This window comes from Malurus melanocephalus, unplaced genomic scaffold (assembly GCF_030028575.1).
Source record: "Malurus melanocephalus ecotype Western Australia unplaced genomic scaffold, MMel_1.1 scaffold_149, whole genome shotgun sequence".
NCBI lineage: Eukaryota > Metazoa > Chordata > Aves > Passeriformes > Maluridae > Malurus > Malurus melanocephalus.
Genome location: NW_026623381.1, coordinates 1,024,407 through 1,046,802, shown reverse-complemented (window position 1 = coordinate 1,046,802; position 22,396 = coordinate 1,024,407). Strand labels below are relative to the sequence as shown.

At 46.5% G+C, this 22,396-nt stretch overlaps 3 protein-coding genes across 4 annotated transcripts; 1 reads left to right on the top strand and 2 right to left on the bottom strand.

Annotated features, from left to right (window-relative positions):
• Nucleotides 1–496: 496 nt before the first annotated feature.
• Nucleotides 497–5,734, bottom strand: LOC130576697 (surfeit locus protein 1). The gene is made up of 9 exons (XM_057371552.1): nt 5,625–5,734; nt 4,632–4,713; nt 4,385–4,512; nt 4,011–4,093; nt 3,045–3,236; nt 2,685–2,757; nt 2,141–2,303; nt 1,153–1,234; nt 497–971 (listed from the first exon to the last, which is right to left on the bottom strand). The coding sequence occupies exons 1-9, from the start codon at nt 5,712–5,714 to the stop codon at nt 905–907; spliced, it is 960 nt and encodes a 319-aa protein (XP_057227535.1). The 5' UTR covers nt 5,715–5,734; the 3' UTR covers nt 497–904.
• A 41-nt stretch (nt 5,735–5,775) lies between these two features.
• On the top strand, nt 5,776–12,079 carry SURF2 (surfeit 2). Its single transcript, XM_057371556.1, has 6 exons — nt 5,776–5,886; nt 6,347–6,501; nt 6,720–6,823; nt 7,242–7,433; nt 8,007–8,173; nt 8,818–12,079. The coding sequence occupies exons 1-6, from the start codon at nt 5,788–5,790 to the stop codon at nt 8,899–8,901; spliced, it is 801 nt and encodes a 266-aa protein (XP_057227539.1). The 5' UTR covers nt 5,776–5,787; the 3' UTR covers nt 8,902–12,079.
• Nucleotides 11,813–22,295, bottom strand: SURF4 (surfeit 4). 2 transcript variants are annotated; one of them, XM_057371554.1, is made up of 7 exons: nt 22,147–22,294; nt 20,973–21,049; nt 14,883–15,069; nt 13,895–13,971; nt 13,262–13,305; nt 12,200–12,386; nt 11,813–12,079 (listed from the first exon to the last, which is right to left on the bottom strand). In XM_057371554.1, the coding sequence occupies exons 2-7, from the start codon at nt 20,997–20,999 to the stop codon at nt 11,813–11,815; spliced, it is 789 nt and encodes a 262-aa protein (XP_057227537.1). In that variant the 5' UTR covers nt 21,000–21,049; nt 22,147–22,294. The 2 variants fall into 2 exon arrangements, with proteins under 2 accessions (XP_057227537.1, XP_057227536.1); XM_057371553.1 differs by lacking the exon at nt 20,973–21,049 and having other exon boundaries at nt 22,147–22,295.
• Nucleotides 22,296–22,396: the final 101 nt, after the last annotated feature.

Below are 22,396 nucleotides of genomic sequence, written 5' to 3'. Positions count from 1 at the left end.
AGTGACAGAATAGTGCTGTAAAAAAACCTGCAGCCAAATTACTTCACATAAAACAACTGCCCTTAATTATCAGTCCTGTGTAATTCCTTTCCTGGGACCATGAAATKGGGCTGGGCTGGGCTAGTTCTGGTTTTAAGCCTGCCTTGGTTTTGCAAATCTAAATTGGAAATGGTTCTTGATTTYTCCACTAGTACTTAGGACTGGGTTACAGCTTGAGTTACACATCGTTGTACAACCTTCCAGGGCTGCAGTGCCTCTTGCAACTGGCTCTGCAGGAGCAGCTGGGCTCCTGCCCTCTTGCAGGGCTTGCAGTGAAGGCAAGCTCAGGGGGTGAACAGTAGAGACCTTCCTGTGCTGCTCTTTCCTGTGGTAGCTGCTGCTTGTTTTATCCAGCCCWCATGTTCTTGCACACCACAGGCTGCTTTCCCCAGCTAGACGTTTGTGTCCACAGTAACCTCTAATTCAGGTCTGTTCTGTGTAAGATGTACAATACAAGTCACAAGGCRAATAGCCATAGGCCTTTATTATTCTGCTGCAACTGCTGTCAGCCATTCCTGACTTCAGGAACAACTACTCAGTGCAGAGAAACTAGTTCATAAAATCCTCTAGATTTGCCTTTTGGAAAATACAACAGTGGAAAAGTTAAAATGTCGTAGCTTACAACCAACCACAATAGAGAAATGTGTCTGTGATTGCTGCTGAAGTTCAGTGTGCCCAAGTTGCAGCCAAGTCACACTGATGGGAGCTCCGTCTGCAGGCCTTGCTTGAAGTCTGCAGCTTGATCACTGCACGTTTGCTGAACCTGCTCTCAAATTCCAAGTGCTTCAGTTATTTAGGACTGAYCAGGCTCCTGTCATCCATACAAGTCTGCTCTTGACTGTAGTACAGAGGTTACTCCTTYGCCTCACAGAGGTGCCTTCTGTATAAATTTCTTGTACCATAARAAGGAAGTTGCAGCACACAAGCCATACCTAAGAGAAAATCAAATATTGGCCCCTTTCCAGGGTTGACTGGCCCTCTTTAAGAGCTGTGATAAACAAGCCAAAGCACCTAGCACATGCTATTGAGCTCAAAACTGGGCTTTTRTAGCTCAAGAGCTCATCCCAGCATTCCAAAGCAGCCCAGGGCAGGTGAGGTGGGCTGGTCCCTTACCAGGTGATGATGTACTGCATGTGCTCATTCCGCAGGGTCACCCTGGTCTGGCCCCCGATGGGCCCCCCTGGGACTGTGCTTCCTGTAGGGACGACACAGCTGTGTTAAAACTTTGGTCTGCGCAGTATGGAACTGCCATGTGCGTAAGGGGAAGATGGTGATAAATCTGGTGGATAACCTGCTCTCGGAGGCAGCGGTGTTCCCAAGGTCATAGAATCACAGAATGGTTTGGGTTGGAAGGTGTAGCAATGGAGGGACAGAGGACATAGACCTCTTCTAGCTGGTTTGAATAAATCCTTTATTGTCAAAATGCTGTGCCCCTTTATACATTCAATTTTCCTGGGCTAAGCAACCATTTGCTGTTTGTTCCACAGGGTCACCACCCACAAACCTTATCCAATCACATCTCTGGTTAGGTGGGTTCTACAGGCTCTGTTAACCAATCACAGCTTGACACACAACGCAGGTGCATGTCAGTCATACATACAGGCTGCTCACCTGACTGCAGCTCAAACCTTTCCCAAACTGTGAGGTTTAACAGGGGTAAACAGGATCCAACAGAAGCTCATTCTATAAAGTTTTTCCTTAACCCCAACAGGAAGGGACCTAAAGCCCATMTCATTCCACCCCTGCCATGGGCAGGGACACCTTCCACTGTCCCAGATTGCTCCAGGCCCTGTCCAGCCTGGCCTTGGACACTTCCAGAGATGGGGCAGTCACAGCTTCTCTGGATAACCTGTGTCAGGGCCTCGCCACCCTCACAGGAAAAAATGCCTTCCCAAATGCTCATCTAACCCTGCCCTCTGTCAGACTGAAGCTACTGTCCCTTGTCCTATCTTTGATGCTCCTGACAAAGTCCTCCAGGTCTCTTGCGGGCTCCCTGTCACCTTCAAAACAGTGGAGTGGCAGAGCACAGGAAGAGAACTGAAGGGAAAGGGAGGGAGAGTGATGTAAATTGGATGTGGGGCTGGGTTGCTCTGTGACTTACTGTAATCTGCATCGATGAAGATGGGCTCAGCACCGGTCACCCTGGCCATGGCCTCAAGGTCCCGGTAGTGCCAGCGGTTTTGTTCAATGTTATTTTCAGGCACAAAGGGTCTTCTTGTTTCTGTTAACCTCACCACCCCTGTGAGATCAATTTCATCTTCAATCTGAGGACAAGTGCACACAATAAAAAAGGAATCTTTCAAGATTGAATTAATGTTCTGACACATCAGGTCCTGTCAGGAAAATGTGGTACTTGAAGGGTCTGAGCATAAATGAAGTGGTTGTTCCCTGCTTGGGGCAGTGCTGTAATACAGCAGGGAAAAAAGCAGAACAAGAACAGCTTCTTATCTGTAAAACACATTATTTACTTAACAAAAAGGTGGGAAACAAAAGTTTGTTGTCTTTGAAAAGAGYAATAACTGTTCAAGTCACCTCCCATGATGCTGAATATGGCTCCTGCCTTTCTGGATTGGTCAATGKTGTCCCTGGGTAACCAAGGGGCACAAAGTAACTCCCCCCTTCCCTATTCCCTGGATCCCCCTTACCTGTCCATTCAGCCTAGTCTCTGGTTTTAATCTGTTCTTGGGCACAAATCCTCGGTTGACCAAAATCGTGACCCTAGAGTTACATAAAAAAGTATGGCTCAGAGGTGAAAGTATATTTATTCCTACTGCTGCCTAGAACAGAAGACCAAAGAAAGAAGCAACCCATGTGTTTGCTGCCCTTTTTGCTGTCACCTGATGCCCATTATAAAGGAATTTAAACACAATTTCAAATTGAGCCTCAGCGATGTCACAGACTGAGAGAGTAAGGGAGGGAGTGACTGACACAAAGCCAACCACCAAAATTCAGCTTTTCCAGGGATAAGTGAGTGCTCCCATGGAGCAGGACTCTGCTGAACTCACCCGAGCTCTGTGCAGTAGAAGGGGGTGACAACATTGGCTCCATTATCCGGGTGGGATGTGATCCTCCCGGCTTCCCGGGCCTCCCGCACGGGGTCCACCAGGGAGCGGGGAAGGATGTAGAGCTCCCTAGAGTGGTCAAAATATCCTCTGACCTTCACAGGTCTGTACTCCAGCCCCTTCAGTTCCATGGGGCTGCATGGAACAAGAGGAAAACAAAATCATGGCAAAATCATAACAAATTAAATAGAGATTCTACTTTTCTCTAATGGTTCGCTCTGTTGGCAAACAGAGACAGAAGACAAATAGCTCAGAGAATATGCAGCTGGGTTAATATTTTGCAACTATCACAATGAATCGAATAGACAYGATCAGGAGTATCCAGGGAGAAATTAATTTCACCTATCTGCAACCCAGCTATCACAGAACAGGTGGACTCACTGCCCATGCATCCAGCCATGGGAAGCGTTTCATTTCCATCCCAGACCATGAAATCCAACAACTGAGCCCTTCTGGGAGTTGTGCCAGGTGACCAAGTGACCTTAAAAATCTCTCTCACATCTGACACAACTGCTCCACATGTGAGGCAGGGCCTACTGTTGATCCAAGACTCCCTTTTGTAGTAACAATTCCTTTGGGWCACCACAGACACCAGTTAGCAACTCCCCTCTCCCCAGCAGCATTACAAATGACATGAACTACATCCCACATTCTCCTAAACAGAAAATCATCTTTTCCCCATGCATTTAGAGTATCTCACAAGAAAGCACTGACTTATCCTTTTACTTAAAATTAAAAAAAACCAAATAGGATCTTTTTCTAATTTGCTGTCACATCCAAATTTCCATTGCATTCCTTCCTTTTCATGCAGGTCAGTTCAGCACAAGCTCATTAGTGCAGGGTCCATATCTAATATTCCCAGGACATTGTCAGTGCTCTGTGGACAATAAACCACCCCTGYTTCCATACTCTAATGTCAGAGGGATGGGCTCTGCTGTGATTCTTGAGGCCAGTTGTTCAATCAATTCTAATTTCCACTTGCGCCGCTGAACCTGGAAGTAAACAAACACAAAAGTAACTGCTTAGGGTAGAGCAGAGCAAGGTAACAACCCCAGCAAGTCTTAAAATCTTGGTCATAATTCTATCACCAGACCTGGCCTAAATCACGATAATTGGAGATATGAAAATAGAGGCTACTGACTTTGAGGAAAAAAATGGAAATAAAAGTGTAAAAAATCAGCAAGTATTTACCCTGCTGGTGGTTTGAACTATATCAAAGAGATGGAAAAACTCAACAGCCCTCAAGTGCTCATTTCTGTAAAAAATGAACTATTTATTTGTACCTGCCATGTGCCAAGAGCRAATGTGGTCACAGGGACCAGGAGAAGGCCCCATTTCAGCAAGGTGTCCTCTCCAGATGTGTYAGCAGCTGCTGCAGAATTTCGCAATCTGCAGAACCTCGAACAAACATCTACAGAAAACCAGAATGAGGAATAGGATTTAGAGCAGAGATGCCAAATTCCAGCTGGAAATACCACATCTTGGTATTAGGGTGAAACAGGGCAGAAGCCCAGACAAATGTTTTCTTACCTTTAGTCTTTTGAAACAGACCAGAACCTGCTTTAGTTAGGGGATATCCAAAAAATGTTCTTCTGATCAAGCACTGTGATGCCTAAACAGAACAAGAAATATCCCCYGATAAAAGAAGTATTTTGAAGGAAAGAAATAATTTGTAGTGTCACTGTTTTACAAAACTTGTATTTAGGTGATAGAAGTTAACTTGATGAATGCATGAAATATTGTTTATCCRTTGATTTAAGTCTCAGATGAGCAACGGCCTGTGAAACACTACRGGCCAGGTTCTAACTCAAATAAAATAAAGTAAAATTTCCGTTAAGAGAGATGACTATAGCAAATGAACTTCCATCCATGCTATCAGCAAACATATGCACCAGCTTTATCTATTCCTGACAGAAACAGGGGCCTACAGGGGACAGGATGAGGGGACAGGATGAGGGGACATGATCAGGGGACAGGATCAGGGAACTGAAACAAGGGACTGGATCAGGAAACAGAATGAGGGGACATAATCGGGGACGGGATGGAGGAATGGGATGAGGGACGGGATGAGGGATCAGGGGACGGGATCAGAAGACAGAATGCGGGGATAGGATGAGAGGACAGGATAAGGGGACGGGATGAAGGGACGGGATCAGAGGACAGAATGAGGGGACGGGATGAGGGGATGGGATAAGGGGACAGGATCAGAAGACAGGATGAGGACAGCATCAGAGTACAGAATGAGGGGATGGGATGAGAGGGCAGGATGCGGGGACGGGATCAGAGCATAGGATCGGGTACAGGATCAGGGAACAGGATCGGGGACAGGATGAGGGGATGGAATGAGGGGACAGGATGAGGGGACGGGATGAGGGGATGGGATAAGGGGACAGGATGAGGGGACGGGATGAGGGGACAGGATGAGGGGACGGGATGAGGGGACAGGATGAGGGGACAGGATCAGAGGACAGGATCAGGGAACAGGATCAGAGGACAGGATCGGGGACAGGATCAGCGCTTTACCCGTGGCGGCCCCGCTGCCCTGAGCCTGCCCCAGCCCCGGCTGTCCCTCAACAGCCCGGACCCCGCTCTCAGCAGCAGCACAGCGGCCATGACAGCCCCGCACCGCCCCTCTGTGCCCGGCCCGGAACGGGAAACACCGCCCTGCCCTGYCCTGCCCCTCACGATGGCGGMGCCGGGCCCCGGCGGTTGCGCGGCCGTGCCCGAGGCGGAGCGGCTGTTCCTGAGGCAGCACCCGCTGCTCAGCCCCGCGGGGCCGGGCAAGGTGCGGCCGGGGAAGGGCTGGGGAGAGCCCTGAGGGTGCTGGGGGGATGCGGCCGCCTCCCTGAGGGTGCTGGGGGGATGCGGCCGCCTCCCTGAGGGGCCGTGATGGGGATGGGGCCACGCTGTACCCCATGGGCTCGGCCACAACGAGCTCTGCCGCACGGGTTTGTGCAGCGCTGGAAGGCCGGGGAGCAGGRCTCTGGTGTGTCCKGCCYTYCTCAGCCCTRSCATGGATATGGGAAGSGTGATTAGACATCRGAAGGGGCTGCCCAGGGAGGTTGTGGAATCCCCATCCCTGSWGAACAGCTGGAGTGGCACTCAGTGACACGGGCTGGTTGACAAAGCAGGGGTCGGTCATCGGTTGGRCTCGATGATTTCAGAGGTCTTTTCCAAMCGAATTGCTTCTGAGGGGTAAACCCGATAAAYCCCTGGGTTTCCTGACCGTGAACGTTTTTTTTCAGGTGAGATGCAAGCTGACRGGACATGAGCTGCCGTGTCGCCTGTCGGAGCTGCAGGCTTACACCAGTGGAAAGAAGTACCAGCGGCTCATAAAGACAGCCAAAGAGTTCGACTATGGCACATTCGAGCCCCACATAGTGCCCAGCACAAAGAATTTGTATGTATTCTTCCTCCCGTGTGTTATGCTTTGCATTTTGTTCTATTTCAGACATAAAGTGGTTGGGTTGTATAAAGTTCTTAAGTCTTTATGCGTATGGAGAGACTGGGAAAGGCTTTATAAARTATTTATCAACTTTGAGCAACTTACAGTGCTTGTAAGTGAAATGTTATGAAGTCATAGCACACTTTAACTCTGCTGCTGGCTYTTTCTGTCAGGCACCAGCTGTTCTGCAAGCTGACCCTCAGACACATCAACAAGCTKCCAGAGCATGTCCTGCGTCATGTCCAAGGGAAGCGCTACCARAAGGCCCTGAAAACATGTAAGTAGCTTCTCTGAAGCTGTAACCCTGCAACAGTTTTTTTTTTTTCTCCTGAGATTCTAGTGGATCACTGGAAGTGAAGGGGGCAGTTTTCTTCAAATTGACAGCAATGTGTTACTATGTGTCCTCCTCAGTTAGGAAGGAAGATCTCAGATATGGGGAGCAGTTGGCCTCTGGAAAATACCTTGGAACATCCTTCCTTGAGAGGCTAAGTTCTAAAACTCCCCCAGAGAGGGTGATTCATGTGTCCAGCAGTGTGTTAATGTCTTCCCTGATCCAAAATGCTGTAGATTATATGGATGTATATTGGGGTTGGAGTGTGCTGGAGTTTTGAGTTGCATTTCCTACAAGCTTGAGCTGGGGATGGGAGGACTCAGGGACTGGGAGCTGATCAGTGCTGTCTGACCCTCACTCTTAGATGAGGAATGCCAGAAGGAAGGAGTGGAGTATGTCCCTGCCTGCCTGAGGCAGAAGAAGCAGCGRGCACAGCACCCCAAGGACCAAACCAACGGGAGCAGGCAGCCTCACAGGAAAGAGGAGTTCTGGGAGCCCAACTCCAGTGATGAGGATGGAGAGGAGACAGACGACAGCATGAGTGATCTGTACCCACGTGAGTGAGAACCTTGGTTTCATCTGTGTCCTGAAGGGACTTGGTTGGCTAATTGTGTCATGGTTTGTTTAAATTGCTGCCTGCTGCTTGTGTGCCAGACTTCATCCAGTTGRGAATCCTTGGGTTTTGGAAAAGCTTACCATCACAAATAATATATAGCAGTTACTACGTAATAAGCAGTTGGAAAAGTCAAGGTGTGAGGGAAGGGATACAAGATCCACTGGGATTTGTTGCTTTAGGAATSTCCACTTTCCTTGTTTGTCAGCAAGTCTGAGTCTGACAGAAGGTGGTCAGGCCTCTGATGACTTAGATCTGGAGGTGCAAACCCATCTTGCTGCAGGAGCAGGGGTGTAACACACGGCACCATCTGTGCTGAAGTTCCCAGAATGGGACTAGTAAGAGCACCAAGGCACATTTCCAGTCAAACACCWGTGTTTTTATTTCCCAAGTATTTCAGCTGTGATTTATGTATGCCTGGTGACTGGAAACGGCTTGGACATCATCTTTAAAGTCAGGGGAGGCAGAGCCTGTGTGAACAGGGAGCTGATTCTGAGCTCAATCTTTGTGTTTTAGCTGCACTCTTCCCAGAAAAAAAACCATCAGCTTCAGAGACCACAAAGGGCAGTGATGACTTCATGACAGACAGCGAGGATGATGGGGCCAAGCAGAACGGAGATGCGAACGGAGTGCACGGGGGAAGGAACGATGTCAGCAGAACAGTTGGCACCAAGAGAGGAAAGGTGGGAGTCATCCCTCTGCCTGCAGCAGCAGKGGAGTGTGGAGCTGGGATCCCATCCCGTAGGTGTTCCAGCTATTCCTGTCTGGGAACCAGCAGAAGGTGCAAAGCTGTTCRGAATAGACTTTCCCCTCTGTGCCAGACAGTGACTTGCATCCTGAGGTGTGAATTCCTGCCAGGCAATATTTATCCTGGCTGCGGTTGTGAGGGATGTTCCTGCCTGTACAAACAGCTCATCTTTGGTGGGATCCTGCCCCACACTATCTCAGAAGGAAAGCTGATATGTGTCTTGTGAGTTCTGTAATTGTCCTCCCACTACATAAGCACAAAYTCAATCCTTTTGCAATGACAGAGTCCCTCTAGACCATTTTTCTGCCACTTTYAAGGCACTGCCTTACTTTTTAAATGTGTCAAACTAGACAGTTAAGGCTGGATAAAATTTGCATTCATTGCTACAACAACTTTGTCACTGTTTTTGCCTAATGAAAACATCAGAAAGGGCTGCTGAGCTGCAGGATCCTGGCACTGAGCAGAGCTGGGCTCGTACTGGCTGCTGAAGGAGATCAAACTCAGTTTGTCTTTAAGCTGTCTCAGGCAAGCCTTAAGTTGGATGTCTGAAATAAGCTGATTAACTTTTTCTCTCTACAGAAACAGACAGGCCCTTTAAAGAAGAAATTTAAGAGCCATCATCGAAAACCCAAAAACTTCAAGAAAGCAGCCAATGGGAAATAAATTTTATGATAAATACATGGCCTGAAGCCTGTTGTGTAACAATTCCTGTGGGAGCACACAACTAAAGTGTTTGCCCATTCCAGTTAACTGCTGCAGGTATGGAGGGGAATAACGGGGTTGGTTTAAGCTGTATTCAAAGAGCTACAAGCTAGCCCCACATCAGGGGGAGGATGTTTGCTGCAGTCAAGTCCAGACAGCTCAGTTTTTTACAGAAAGCTGGTTTTTGGTAGGCAGGAAAGCACAGCAGCTCARCAGTGGAGCATCACCAGCCACACACGCCAAGTGGATACAAAGATGCCATTGTTTTATTTTGATTGTTTTCAAAAATCAAAACATTTTCAAACACAACTAAGGTACAAAATACAGCATAAAATGAGAATTTATACTTCTTTTTTTTTTTTCCACATAGAAAGCAAAAATATATTCAGAATGAATTCCAGAACACTTTGCAGAGCCAATTGGTAGCTGACATCCTGCTTGTGAGAGCTTCTCAGCCACGGGGAGAGGTCACTGTAATTCTGGGAGATGCACAAGTACAGCAGTGTTTGTAGAAAACCAGAATCTTCTGCATCAGGACTCACAGTTAGTAAGTCTGCACATTGTGCTGCCTCAAAGTATCTGATAATGCCCTCCACCTAACTGCCCCTGGAATACTGAAGTATTCCTGCTGCAGGGGACAGCATCAGTTCCTTTTCTAGGGTCTGTTGTTGGAAAGGGGATTTGATTTTCACAGAGGAAACTGGTCAGTATTTCAGACTAGTCTGTCATCCAGCTCCTTAGGACACAAGGTGAGAAAGACAACTTAAGGGGCTACTTGCAGGAGTAGTTTCTGTCATTTATAAATACTATGAACATCAACAGCAGTTCAGGTATCTGAGKGGCTGCCTTGATTTGTCTAGAACCGTTTTAAGACCTGCAGTGAAACAGTAAAAGCCTCCTGTGCTGCAGATCCAGAACTGAAAGAACCAGTTTGTTTAGTTAGGAAGAGTCAGGCATAGGGAACACTTGAGGTGAAGACTTGTCTTGCAAAACTTCCTTGAAAAGAAAGCCATCAGTGACCTGACCTTAATGCTGAATTCCCCTTCCACCAATATGGACATGGGGGTTGGACTAGATGATCTCCAGAGGTCCCTTCCAACCCTAACTATTCTGGGATATCAACTGGCTTCCTCCAGCAGCAGCACATCTTAYCCTTACAGAGGCTATTATCCCCCTAAGATGCTGAAATCACCGGCTGAACATTCAACAGTGCTCTTCTGGTTTTCATTAGTTCTTTCAGCCCAGTTTTCTCTCTGAAAAAGTAACCATTTAACTGAACTGTCCAGGCGAGTGTCCTTATCAGGAGACCCTGGGAAACAGCTCCCACTGGAGATGTTCAGCTGAATTYCTCCTTGAACAAAGAGCTGAGCATCTTCCTCAGGGGAGACAACAGTGCAAGGAATCAGTGTAATGGTAGGAAGTTGGTAGGGCTCATGCTGTCTAGAATTCTTCCACMATCTAGTGAAATAGGTTCACACCTAGTTGACTAAGAGAGGACAAAACACCTCCTCTGAGCAGCACTAAGCATGGTCATGGCACAGAGGTCRTGGCACTGAGAGGCCAAACAGGGCCTTCCTCTCCTCACCCTCACGAGTTCCTCCTGTGGAAGGTCCATCCCTGGCTGCTTCTCCACTGCCCAGGCTTTGCACTCGCATTCCTCAGCTATAACCGTTTGTAGAGTTGGGAATGGGGGCCAYTTCCACATTTCCTCCCTGCACAGCTCAGGGTGCTCTGAAGTGGCAGAGGAGGGGCTGTCCTGGAGAGCTCAGCACCCCAGCTCTTCAGTCAGCTGGGACTTTTACAGCCAAGAGAGTGACAGAAGTGAATCTAAGAAGCAAAGACTACAGATTAGGAGATTGACTGCTCTCATCTGGCAAGTACTGAGTGCACAGAAAAGGGGAGCTTCTGTAATTCTCAAGACATTTTCACCAATAACCTGCAATTCAAATATGAATTTGGGKCATATATGGATGGAAGCTGGTTAAGAGCAGAAAGGAGCTTTTATTATGGAACCTGCAGCACAACTTGGCTCCCTTCTTGGGAATTCAGGAAGGGCAACTTTGGGGAAAGAATGTAGAATAAAGAATTCTTTTGGCACAGAATTTTCACAGAATCTAACATTCTGCCTCTTCAGGATAATCTCCCCCACTTCCTTTGAAACTGATTAGCCATASAGGACTCATGATTAACAATATAGGATTCTCCCTTGTACCCCTCAAGGGCAAAACTGGGACATGTTAGAAAACCCTCKCCCTTTTCTTACCCAGAAAGGGGTACAACTACTTTCAGGGTTTTCCTTTTGCCTTCTGTTCAGCAGCAGGAAAGACCTCTCCCTGTYAAATAAAAAGGAATTACAGGCCTCTGAGCAGCAAAATAATAGTGATTTTTTGGGTTTTCTTTGATGCTGCTTTCCACCTTGACAAGCAATGCTATAACCAGCAATGGAACTCCTTAKTCACAAAACAGTTTTGATGGGGACAAGAAAGGGAATCCACTTTTTAAGTTATAGCTACAATCCAACAGCACACTGAATGACCCAGCTGTATCTGCTCACCTTTCTGCAAATTTTAAGACATTGCTGACATTCCAGACAGCAACTGTTCTACTGCAATTCACTGAAACATCAGCAAAATGCAGGTTCCTTGGGTTAGTTCCAAATCTAGGAAGTTAGAATAAGCCTAGGCAACATTCCTTGAAGAAATAGGGTTTTATCTATTGTATTACTGGTGCCACAGTAAATCAAATTCAAAACATCTGTGCCTTTTATAGGAAGGGGGCATGTACGTGTAAAATGCTGGCAGTTTTTGTTGAATCCATAGAGAATCAGTTCTGGACTTAGTACARTATGTCCCAAGAAGTGTTGCTATTCCTGTTACCACTCTTTTTTCTTCTCATCCATGGAGACTCCACCGGGACCCAGTGCAACCACGAGGAGGAGCCCTCCAATGACAGACATGGTCTGGAAGAAGTCGTATTTGAGGAAGTCGTGCATGGGCTTGTAGGCTGGGATGGTCCAGAAGGCATTGAAGTAGATGTTGATGCCAAACAGCCAGATGACCAGAGTCAAGGCAGCCAGCTTAGTCTTGAAGCCAATTGCCACCAAGATAATCAGGGCTGTGCCCACAATGTTCTGCAGAATCTGTGAGGRAAAAAAAGCCATGAACTTAACATGGTTCTTAAACAGATACACCAATATCAGAGCAGAGCTTGGCTAAGTTCAGTTATTGTGGCACAGACACTTTAACACTGGGGTACTTACAGAAAAGAAGTTCATATCAAAGTGTAGCARTGTCATGAACATGAGGACGAGCAGCACACGCCCCCCCAGCTGCATGTACTGCTTTGGGGAGCTCTCCCTCATGGTGGGGACACCAGCAAACATGCTCTTCCCCTCCGAGCGGGACTCAGCCAGAAGCAGCAGCAAGCCTCCCCCAAGGGCAAGATTCCTACACAAGTGGGGAAGAAAAAAGAAAAAAGCAGTTTAGTACAGCTTGCACTGGTCTGTATCTGTTAAGTCTAATTTGACAGTTTCAGTATGAATCTATGTGTGAGTGAGGAGTGAYTTGCTCTGCACCGTGGGATGTGCTGGTCTGTGTTAGACTTCCCAGTCCCAGCAGCACTGAGCACACCAAGGATTTGCCAGGGCAGTCCAGCATCCACAGTTGCTTCAGTGGCTGTGTGAATTTAGTTGTGTTAAAGTTACTCTGTATCTCAGGTTCAGCCATATATGCCAAAGTAGTTCAGAGGTTGCTCTGAGAAAACAGAGCAGCAGTGCTGCTAAAAAGTTACACATTGACAGGGCTGTAGTAAGCCCAGCTTACTTAAGTACAGCTCTTGTACTGTTCTTCTCTCAGAGGGGTGGAAAGGCAAACCATCACCCAGGACCTGACAGGAAAGCTCACGTTTAAGAGTCTACTCCTTAGGGAAGGTGTTAACAGGTTTAAAATCCCAGAAACCACTGCAGTGRCCACATGCTGTAATTTTCTCAGAAAATGGCTTCAGTCATGCAGAAGCAGAGTTGCTATTTTAGCCATTTAGAAATAAAAGCAACTCTGATCCAGTGCAGACASTAGGTTGAGCTCTCAGCAAGGTTAGCAGCAGAAGCACTTGGATCCTAGTGGGTTAGGATTAGTCTTTCCCTTCCTGAGCCTGCTGTCTACAGTTTAACACAGACTCTTCTGATTTTCCAAGTGCTGTCATTTCTCGTAAATGCATCACTTGTAAAATCTTTCTAGTAAATACTATGAAAAATATAATTTTCTTTGTCACCAAGTGTCAGTTTTCATTCTGTTTCTATAAAAACTTCCAGAAGCARGCATACCTCATCAGGAACTTCAGGTCCCATAGAATGCTGTATGCAATAGTCTAGGCAAAGAATAAAACAGGTTAAAATACCATATAAATGACATTGAAGTTCTGAATTTCTGTTACAATCTCAAGTCTGTATCAGCCATAGCAGAATTCAATTATAAACACAATACAGTCAGGGAAACAAGGTAGGTTACATCATTGTGGTCCACCAAGTCTGTGTAAAATAGGGAATGGAAGCCAGAATTTGATTTGTGCTTTAGGCCCCCCCAAATTCCCTGTTTTTGTAGAGGAAGGATGCTACTAGCTAGGATCCTTTGTGATGGGGGCACAGCTGAAGGCCAAAGCAAGTTCCACATTTGGCTCATTAACTGCCACACAGGTAAATTGCCAGTTACTTCTGCTAAATTGGTCAAGGTCAAGTATTGAATGAATGTCTCCAAGCTGACTAATTGCAATTACATCTATTGGGCACATCAGGAGAACAGAAGCAGCAAAATAGTTCAATGCCATCAAGGACTGGCACTGGGCCAGGGTGGAGAAAAATTYCAGGGATGCAAGTTATATTTAAACACATTGGTAGTACTGGGGCTCACAGAGCTTGGAAAGGCACAGTTTAGAAGGTTTGCAGACTTAAGCCTCCTACCTGTAATGCTATAATTCCAAACAGTCCAAAGCAGGCATATTGCACAAAGTTCCTACTCAGCACCAGGATACAGCCACCTGAGTTGGAAAAATTGAACACAGTTATGCTTGGAAAAGCTGCTGCAGGAATGCTAACTTGGATTTCCCTTTTTTTTGGTTGGTTTGGTTTTTTTTTTCATGAGATTTTTGTTAGGGCCATCATGATGTATTCTTCTTCCTTAAAAGGATAAAGCCTAAAACCTTTCTCAAGTCTTCCATCAGAAAGCACTGACAKCCTTTGTCACTTTGACATGAGGACTAGCAACTACAGTAAATTAAGATAATCCTCTACACAAAATACTGAGGGCAAAAAAATCTGAATCTGGACATAAGTAATTTGCAATCAAGAACAGTAAATGAGGGACATCATATAAACAGAAAAGGATTTTACCTCTCCCCATTTCTGATACCCTGGGCCCACCCAGCACACATACAGCASAGCACTCCTTTCCTGGGTTTATTTTGATTCCTGGGCTTTGGAAAAATCTCAGACACAAGTACCTCACTCAGGCTTAAGTGCACCCACTCCAGGGTAAGACTTTGCCATTGAGGTGAAAGCCCATAAAAACAGGAGGCTGAGAAAATCTCAACATTGCCCCGTTTTGGACAACAGGAGTATTTAATTTGGAGAACTCTGGGTGTGGCTTGYATTTATGGATGCATGTACACAACTGAAACCAGATTGTCCTGATGGATTGTTGGCATCTCTGACTCAGAGGCAGTGTGTCATAATAAACTCTCTCTGACTGCTTCCAGGAAAGGCTGAAGCAGGTCAATTAGGAGTTCTTTTCATTCAGCCCATGTAGTACTATCAGTTCTGAGCTGTCAGGGGCTATTGGGAAATCAGTGAGGCATCCCACGCTTCCATGATTCACAGAGCCTGCATGAGCCAGGCTGCAGCCACACTGGAGTGCTCTGCCATGCACCTSAACAGCCCCGGAGCCACTTACTCAGCTGCCCAAAGAGGTTTAGGAGCACAAAGATGGAGGCCAGGAAGTAGCCACAGTTCCACGTGCTATCGATGTAATCCCTCTGTTCACTCCACTGGAACCACATGCGGATGCCATCCTCCAGGAAGGTGCTGATCAGGCACAGCCGGGCCACGTGGGGAAGGTACTGCTTCGTCACCCTCAGGAACTGCAGGGGCACACAGGGCATTAGCAGGGAAGGCAGGAAAAGGGATACTGCAGAGATAACAGAGCCCTKCTCTCTGCAGGCCCTGAGCTCAGCACTTCTCATGCACTCAGGGTCACCAACAGCTAGAGAGAAACTGGGACTTGGATTTAATGAAATGCTTCTTCACCCACTGGGAACAGCGAGGGAAACCTGTTGTCATTCTCCATTGGACTAGGACTTGGAAAAAAGCAGAATCCAGCAGCACATTTCTGTGTAACAGGAACTGGACTTTGATGGAGCTCTCACTAATGAAGGCTGACCTTGGTTTTAGTTTCTCTATCTCAGGGTTTCATGTTACAGCTTGACTATCAGATAGCCTGGAGCTGAAAGGGCAATCCTGCTCCCACCCACATGCTCAGGCACTCACCAGCCTACAACAACCCAGATTCTGGGAGCCAGGCTGATAGAAGACAAATTCTGTACAAATTAAAAAAAACATCACTAAACTTTCTGCCAGGCTTYTTCCCTCCAGCAGCTCAGAAAAACAGTGCAAAGCACATGTACTTGAATAGCAGCACATCTTAGATCTACCTAACCACTGCAKGGAATTGCACCCTCTATTGTCTAGGCAGGTTTTTACTTCCATTAAAAGGAGCTTCCTCTGCAAAAAGAAAACAGACGTTTATAGTTCAGTGCAGTAGTTAAAAGGAAATTATATCATCATGCAACAGATGCTCAGCTTTGGTTTTTGGGAATGCAAGATGAATCTGGGCCCCAAGATGTATCCCCCTTCATCCTGCAGCCTCCTGGGTCAGTTTGCTCTGCAATTAAAAGAATTAAAGGAACAAATACAGAATTGCCAAAAAGAATCTAGAGGATCATGTTCCAAAGGGCTGTGGGGTGCACTGGGAAACTTACTGYCTCTGGGTTAGGACAAGTATTTAACTGTCAATCCATTTTCTAGGCAGCACTGGCTATTTACTTAATTGAAAATTCCACCAGGAAGGAGACAAAAGCCATTTCTGACAGTTTATTCCTGCCAGAAGCAATCAGTCAATAGTAAAGGCTACACAAATGACAARCCTAGCTCACTGTGCAACTGCAGATTATCACAAGAAAAAAAAATCAGCAAACATGCTTAATAGTCAATTAAATAGTTAATATTGGAACAAACTGCACTGTTGTACTGCCAATATCCAGAGTCTAAGGGTCAAAATTCACCTCAATCAAGTGTTTTTTAAGTGCAGCTGTACTCTGCCTCCAGGCTGCCACTTMAAGCTTTTTTAAGCCATGTCAACAGTTGGATGAATGAGTCAGAAGAGAATTTCTGATCTTTGTCACTCACTGAATGAGACATTCCTCCCTCCTAGGTTTCATTCTAAGGTCAAGGAAACTTGCTGAGGAATACTAAGAATAAAATTCTTACAAACGTTAGTAAGATACAGAACAAGCAACTTTGGTCTAGGAAGATATGAAAGAAGACAAGTGCTGGGAATCTGTAAGGAAAGGAAAAAAAAAAACCCAACAAAACAGTGCTGTGGAAAGGCTGAAAAAAACCCAACAAATATTAGAGACTATCTTTCTCCAGGCCTCATCTTTGCTATTCTGAARTGGGTCATGGGAGCTGATCTCATCCTCCCCTTCCCTGGAACCAACCAACCATGAACAGCACAGGTGAAAGATCCAAGAAGACATTTAACATTTACCTGTTCTCTTGGCATACAGAGTGAATTTAACACTGCCCATTAACCACGAGCACACATCCAATGGGCTCCAGACAAGTCAGAGAGGCTGCAGCTTACGGCAGCTCCAGTGCTAAGCAACCTCATGGCACACACAACATCCCTGGACACCCACAGCTCCTSCAGCTGCACTCAAGTTGAACCCCCTGTACACAGCAAGCTCAAATAAGCTTCAGAAACAGCCTGTGGGAACAAAAATCCAAGCCAAAGGAACCAGGAGATCCAGAGAGAGAGGAAGAGAACAACTACACYACAACTGCAGGAAGAGAATGTAACAGGCACCAAGTGATTTCACAATTAGAAAATTGCTCAAGTAATTTAACTAAGGATGGAATAAATGACAAGAAACATGGGAGTTCCAGCAGTGGGACTGAATAAATAGTACCAGTCACCGTGGCTTTGTCCCTGCACAGCAGCAGCACAGTGTGGCTCAAAAGCTGCACTCTGAGCCCACTTCCTTTAAGATTGACACAGATAACGTGGCACACACGGGAAACTTGGTGGCTGCAGTTCAATATCTGCAGCTAAGAAATGGCACTTGAAACACACCCTGCACTGAGCACAACACACCCAAATCCAGACTTCTGGGACTGATGGAGATGGCAGCATTAACTCACGACATCAAATAACTGCATGGATTTTTCTGCTCTGGGCTTTGCATCAATTGCTCTCCACATGTCCTGTCTCCTTGGCAGAGGTGTGACTTCGTGAGGAAAGACAAGAGAATGTTAAATAAAACTATTTTAAAGAAGAACAGCTGGTTCTGTGTTGGCAGCCAAGTCACTGACATATGCCAGGGGGGCTTTGTGTTGCCACTTCCCCCTCTAATGGGATTAGAAAGGCAAAGATAGATTTAAATGCTCCTTTAAGTTTAACAAGCAAAGATGTACAAGAAGATCCAGGGATCCCTTAAAGCACTGCTCAACCCCATGTTTTTCTAAAGGAGGATTGAAATATTCAAACCCATAAAGGCCTGACCAAAAGAGAGGTAATAAAGTGATTCATTTCGACCCCACCTTCAACAGTTTCAATTCTGCTGAAAGTCCACTCTGTTTTGATAAAAGTGTATATAGCATGGTACAATTACAGATATTTTAACAGCAATACAAGGGYATGAGTTGGGAATTTTTGCAGGTATGKTCTGCCCAAGCACAGAAGCCTTTTYTGTGTGTGCACACTCGTATTCTTGGATCAGGGAAGTTCTGATCATGGTGAGGAGCAGGACACTGCTCATCTACACAGAAACTCTCCTGAGCTGCACAGCATTATCCGCCTAGAGCTTCTCATAAGGCATAACCCAAATATCTTGTATACTTTTAAGGGACTGCTTGGTTCTGGGAGAACAGATACCTCCAGGAGCCTGGGACATCACTGATCTTTCCTGAAAGTGGATGCTCAGTCCAATGGTGGAGAGCAAAATCACTTATTTTCATTGACCTGGATATATTCACTTAAAGAGATCCTACCCCAAAATCAYAGCAACACCAATCACATTCATTAACTCAATGCCTACAAAGTACTATAAAAACTAGGAACAAGCTTTCCCATTTATTTCCAAAGGCAGGAAGAGGGCTCTGACCCACTAGAGCATTGCCAAGATATTAATGAGGTTTTTAATTGCAGGAAGATTTCTCAATGCTTTTTCCTTCTGAAGTGTGCTTTATACCAAATCCCTTTTCCAAAAGGCTATTTATTAATGAAACCTTTAAAATGGTAATTTTAGTAATTTACTGCATTTTACTATCACTCCTCACTGGAAGATTTTTCCCCAGCCTAACCAGAGCAGACTATTTGGCTTGCAATGACAAACAATCAGTGCTCTGCCATGACAAAGTTCTAGAGAACATTTTCAAATTTAGGTTTTTTAATATAACACACATAAAGCTCAGACTAACAATGAAATATTTTCTTCTCCCTTCCATTTTCTGAAAAATAGGACATTGAGGACAAGGAATAAGAGGTTGAAACTGAAGAAGGGGAAATGTAAGTAAAATATCAGGAAGAAATTATTTCCTGTGAGGGTGGTGAGGCCCTGACACAGGTTGCCCTGTCCCTGTAAGAGTCCAAGGCCAGACTGGACAGTGCTTGGAGCAGCCTGGGATAGTGGAAGGTGTCCCTGCCCATGGCGGGGGGTGGGATGAAAAGAGCTTTATGATCCTTGCAACCCAAAACATTCTATGATTCTCTGTCAGAATTATCTGGACAAGATAYATCAGCATTTACCCTGGCAAATTAAATAAACTTCTCCAGTCTGGATCTCCCTTGCAGCCCTCTCACTCCTGTACAATGACTCAATAGTTTCACTGCATTTTTGTCCATAAATCTTTTTTTTTTAACAGCAGAAATACCAGGAACCCACATTCCTAAGGATTTACTCCTAAAGACTATTACAGACACTAGGAAAGTTGCCTGAGATCTGCTCCCTCTTAGGAGGGGATTACAAAGGAGAGACAATCCTAAACACTCCATGCAGGCCCCAGATACAGCTATTTTCAGTACATGGTGACTGCACTGGAGGGATTGCCATGTAATATTTTAACAAAGATTACTAAAAATGGGCTTAATTACTCAGTATGTGAATTATTTCAYTAACAGCACTGGGCTGGTGTTACAGTGTCTCCTCCACTGCAGTTCTTGGGAATTCCTACCAGCTCAGRGCAGCCCATCACCAGCAATCCCAACTCCAGTATTGCTCCTCACCCAACCTAAACATGGAGATAACTGAAACAAGAGAAAAAAAGAAATCCTCAATATTTTCCTGCCAGCTCAGCTTCCCAGTTCAATGACCAAAGTGCTGGTGAGAGAAAAAAAGGGAACGTAGCCTTGGGAGAAGTAGGACAAGCCCTTTCTCTGACAACTGGCTGTCTGGCAATCTTAGCTGCCTGGAAGACAGAGCACTAGTTCACCTCTGGATTAAGAGACATTTATTACTGCTCAGTATCTTAGCATCTAGGGCATAATTTGCTAACTCAAAGGGAAATTACAGTATCTGAGAAAAGCTAAGCTTTACTGTTTGAATTTAAGGAATAGATTATTCTTGCTTTTGTAAGAGACCTTCAGGATTTCTTGRTAAGCCATGGAATTAGCTAWAAMRTTCTCCCACAGGGTTTTTATGCTAYAGAAATTAAGACTCATTATGTGCTGAGCACTAGTACAGGGAGTGGAAAAAGCAAGAACATCACTGAGAATACATTCAGCTCCCAGAACAGGCATTGTCCAGCTTCCACCAGGGGAATTTCAACACAACTTCAGTCCAAATGTTCCAAGTATTTTTTTTAATCCAAGATGAACTAACAGCTCAGAACTAACAGTAATGCCAAGTGTTAACTTCACGATATATACCAAAGGTTAGTGTTTAGCAAGTCACTCCTACATTGGTGTGATACTGAGCTTGAACAGCACAGACAGTCCTGAAAGGGTCTGATTGAGCTACAAGGCAGCTATTTGGAGGCAGAATTATCACAGGAGTTATTACTCAGAACACCATAAAATTGTTTTGCAATCTGATGGTAAGAGTAGCAAAACTCCAAATTCTGCAGCTAAAGGCAAGAGAGAGCTTTAAACAGGATGTGGCCAAGCACAAGTAAATTTGTGCCATTTAAAACTCACACCAGGAGGAGGCAAACTACATTTGAGCTGGACAAAAGAGCTTTCAGTAGTGGGGAAAAAGGGGTGTTAAGGACATCTAGAAATAACCCCACAGGAATAAATAGAGAGGTGTTATAAAAAGGTCAGGACAAGCACTGCAAATTTTGGCAGGTAATGTGAACAYTGCAGTGATGGTTTACTTTCTCCTCTAAAAGGAGCAAGAGGACAAGGTAAACAGAGAACGATCAGGATAATCAAGACACCCCTTAAACTGAATATTCCACACACCACAAGAAGCTCTGTCTCTAAATCAAGTTTTCCTTCTTCCATCTGGGGGTGGGGAGGAAGTGCAGAACAGGTTTTCCCAGTGAAATCAGTGAAAGACAGAGGCAGCACAGCCCCCTCAGAGCTRTGACGTGTTATCGTGCACCACACAACTCACACTAAATCACAGCAGTTGTAGAGCCAGGCAGAATCAGATTTTCCAGCCAATTTGCTGAATATGATTAGATGCTGCCTCTTATTGTCAATCAGATGAATCACCATGACTGAGAAGATCGTTCCAACAGCATCCCCAGCAGAGCAACTACTTACACTCAAAATAATCCTGTTGTCAGACATTGTAAGAGAYCACAAACTTCTATTTAACAGAGAAATCACTCGGGCTTCCACTGAAATAAACGTAAGAAGGTTTACAAGACAACATCAGCTTGTTTGCTTTCCTTTTGCCCCAATCATGAGCACAGCACCATAGTGCTGAGCAGCCTGGCCAGTTTGGGCTTCCAGACATGGATCATGGATTTCATGAAATCACAGAATGGTCTGGGTTGGAAGGACCCTAAAGCTCATCTTGTTCCAACCCCCTGCCAYGGGCAGGGAAACCTTCAATTATCCCTGRTTGCTCCAAGCCYYGTSCARCCTGGCCTTGRACACTTCCAGKGATGGGGCAGCCACAGCTTCTGTAGGCAACCTGTGCCAGGGCCTCATCACCCTTACAGGGAGGAATTTTTCTTTAATATCCCATCTAACTCTGCCAAGTTGGACAACCCAGTCACTCTCCCGTTCCTGCCAGCTCACCCCGGTTYCCCACACCCCTTTGTGCCCTCTTCACCAGCCGGGACGGCTCCGGCTTTCCTTCCATTTAATTCCTCCTGAGAGAAGCCCTGACCCCAAAGAGAATTCATTGTACGAGAGGCTCGGGCGCTCACCCGAGGGCAGAGGCGGCCACTGGGCCTGCGGCGGTGGGAGCTGGGCCCGGGGTCCCCTCGGAGGAAACTTACAGGGGGAATGAAGGGAACTTACAGGAAAGATGGAAACGGACTACTTCCAAGRGCATGTAGAGAGAAGGTAAAGCAGAATGGGTAGAAATCRAAAGAGGGGAAATTTAGGTTGGAGATTGCAGAGAAATTCCTCCCCGTAAGGGTGGCGAGGCCCTGGCACAGGGTGCCCAGAGAAGCTGTGGTTGCCCCATGCCTGAAATGTCCCAGGCAAGGCTGGACGAAGCTTAGAGCAACCTGGGAKAGTGGARGGTGTCCCTGCCCATGGCAGGGGTTGAAACGAGACGATCATTAGGATCCCTTCCAACCCAAACCGCTCCACASCTCTATAATTCAATAAACCCACCGTCCTGCCACAGCGCGGCCCCGAGGCGGCAGCGACCCCGCCGCCATCCCGGCCTGGCTCCGCCGGGCCCCTCAGCGTGGCCCCGGCGCACAAAGGCCGGCGGGCGGGCGCGGGGTGGGGGGGAGGCAGGCAAGCAGGCACCCACCTGGTCAGCGAAGTCCTCGGCGGTGTTCATAATGTCGTTGTGGCCCATGGCGGGGCCCGGGCTGGCTCGGGGCGGGCGGGGCGGTGGCGGGGCCGGGCCGCGCTCGGTGCAGGCGCTGCCACGTCGGACGGGCCGGGCCTTGAAGGCGCCGCCGCGCCGGCGCGCGGGGGGCGGGGCCTCCCCGCCGGGACACGCCCCCTGACACGCCCCTCAGCGCTCTTAAAGGGACCGCGCCCCGCACCCGCTCCCG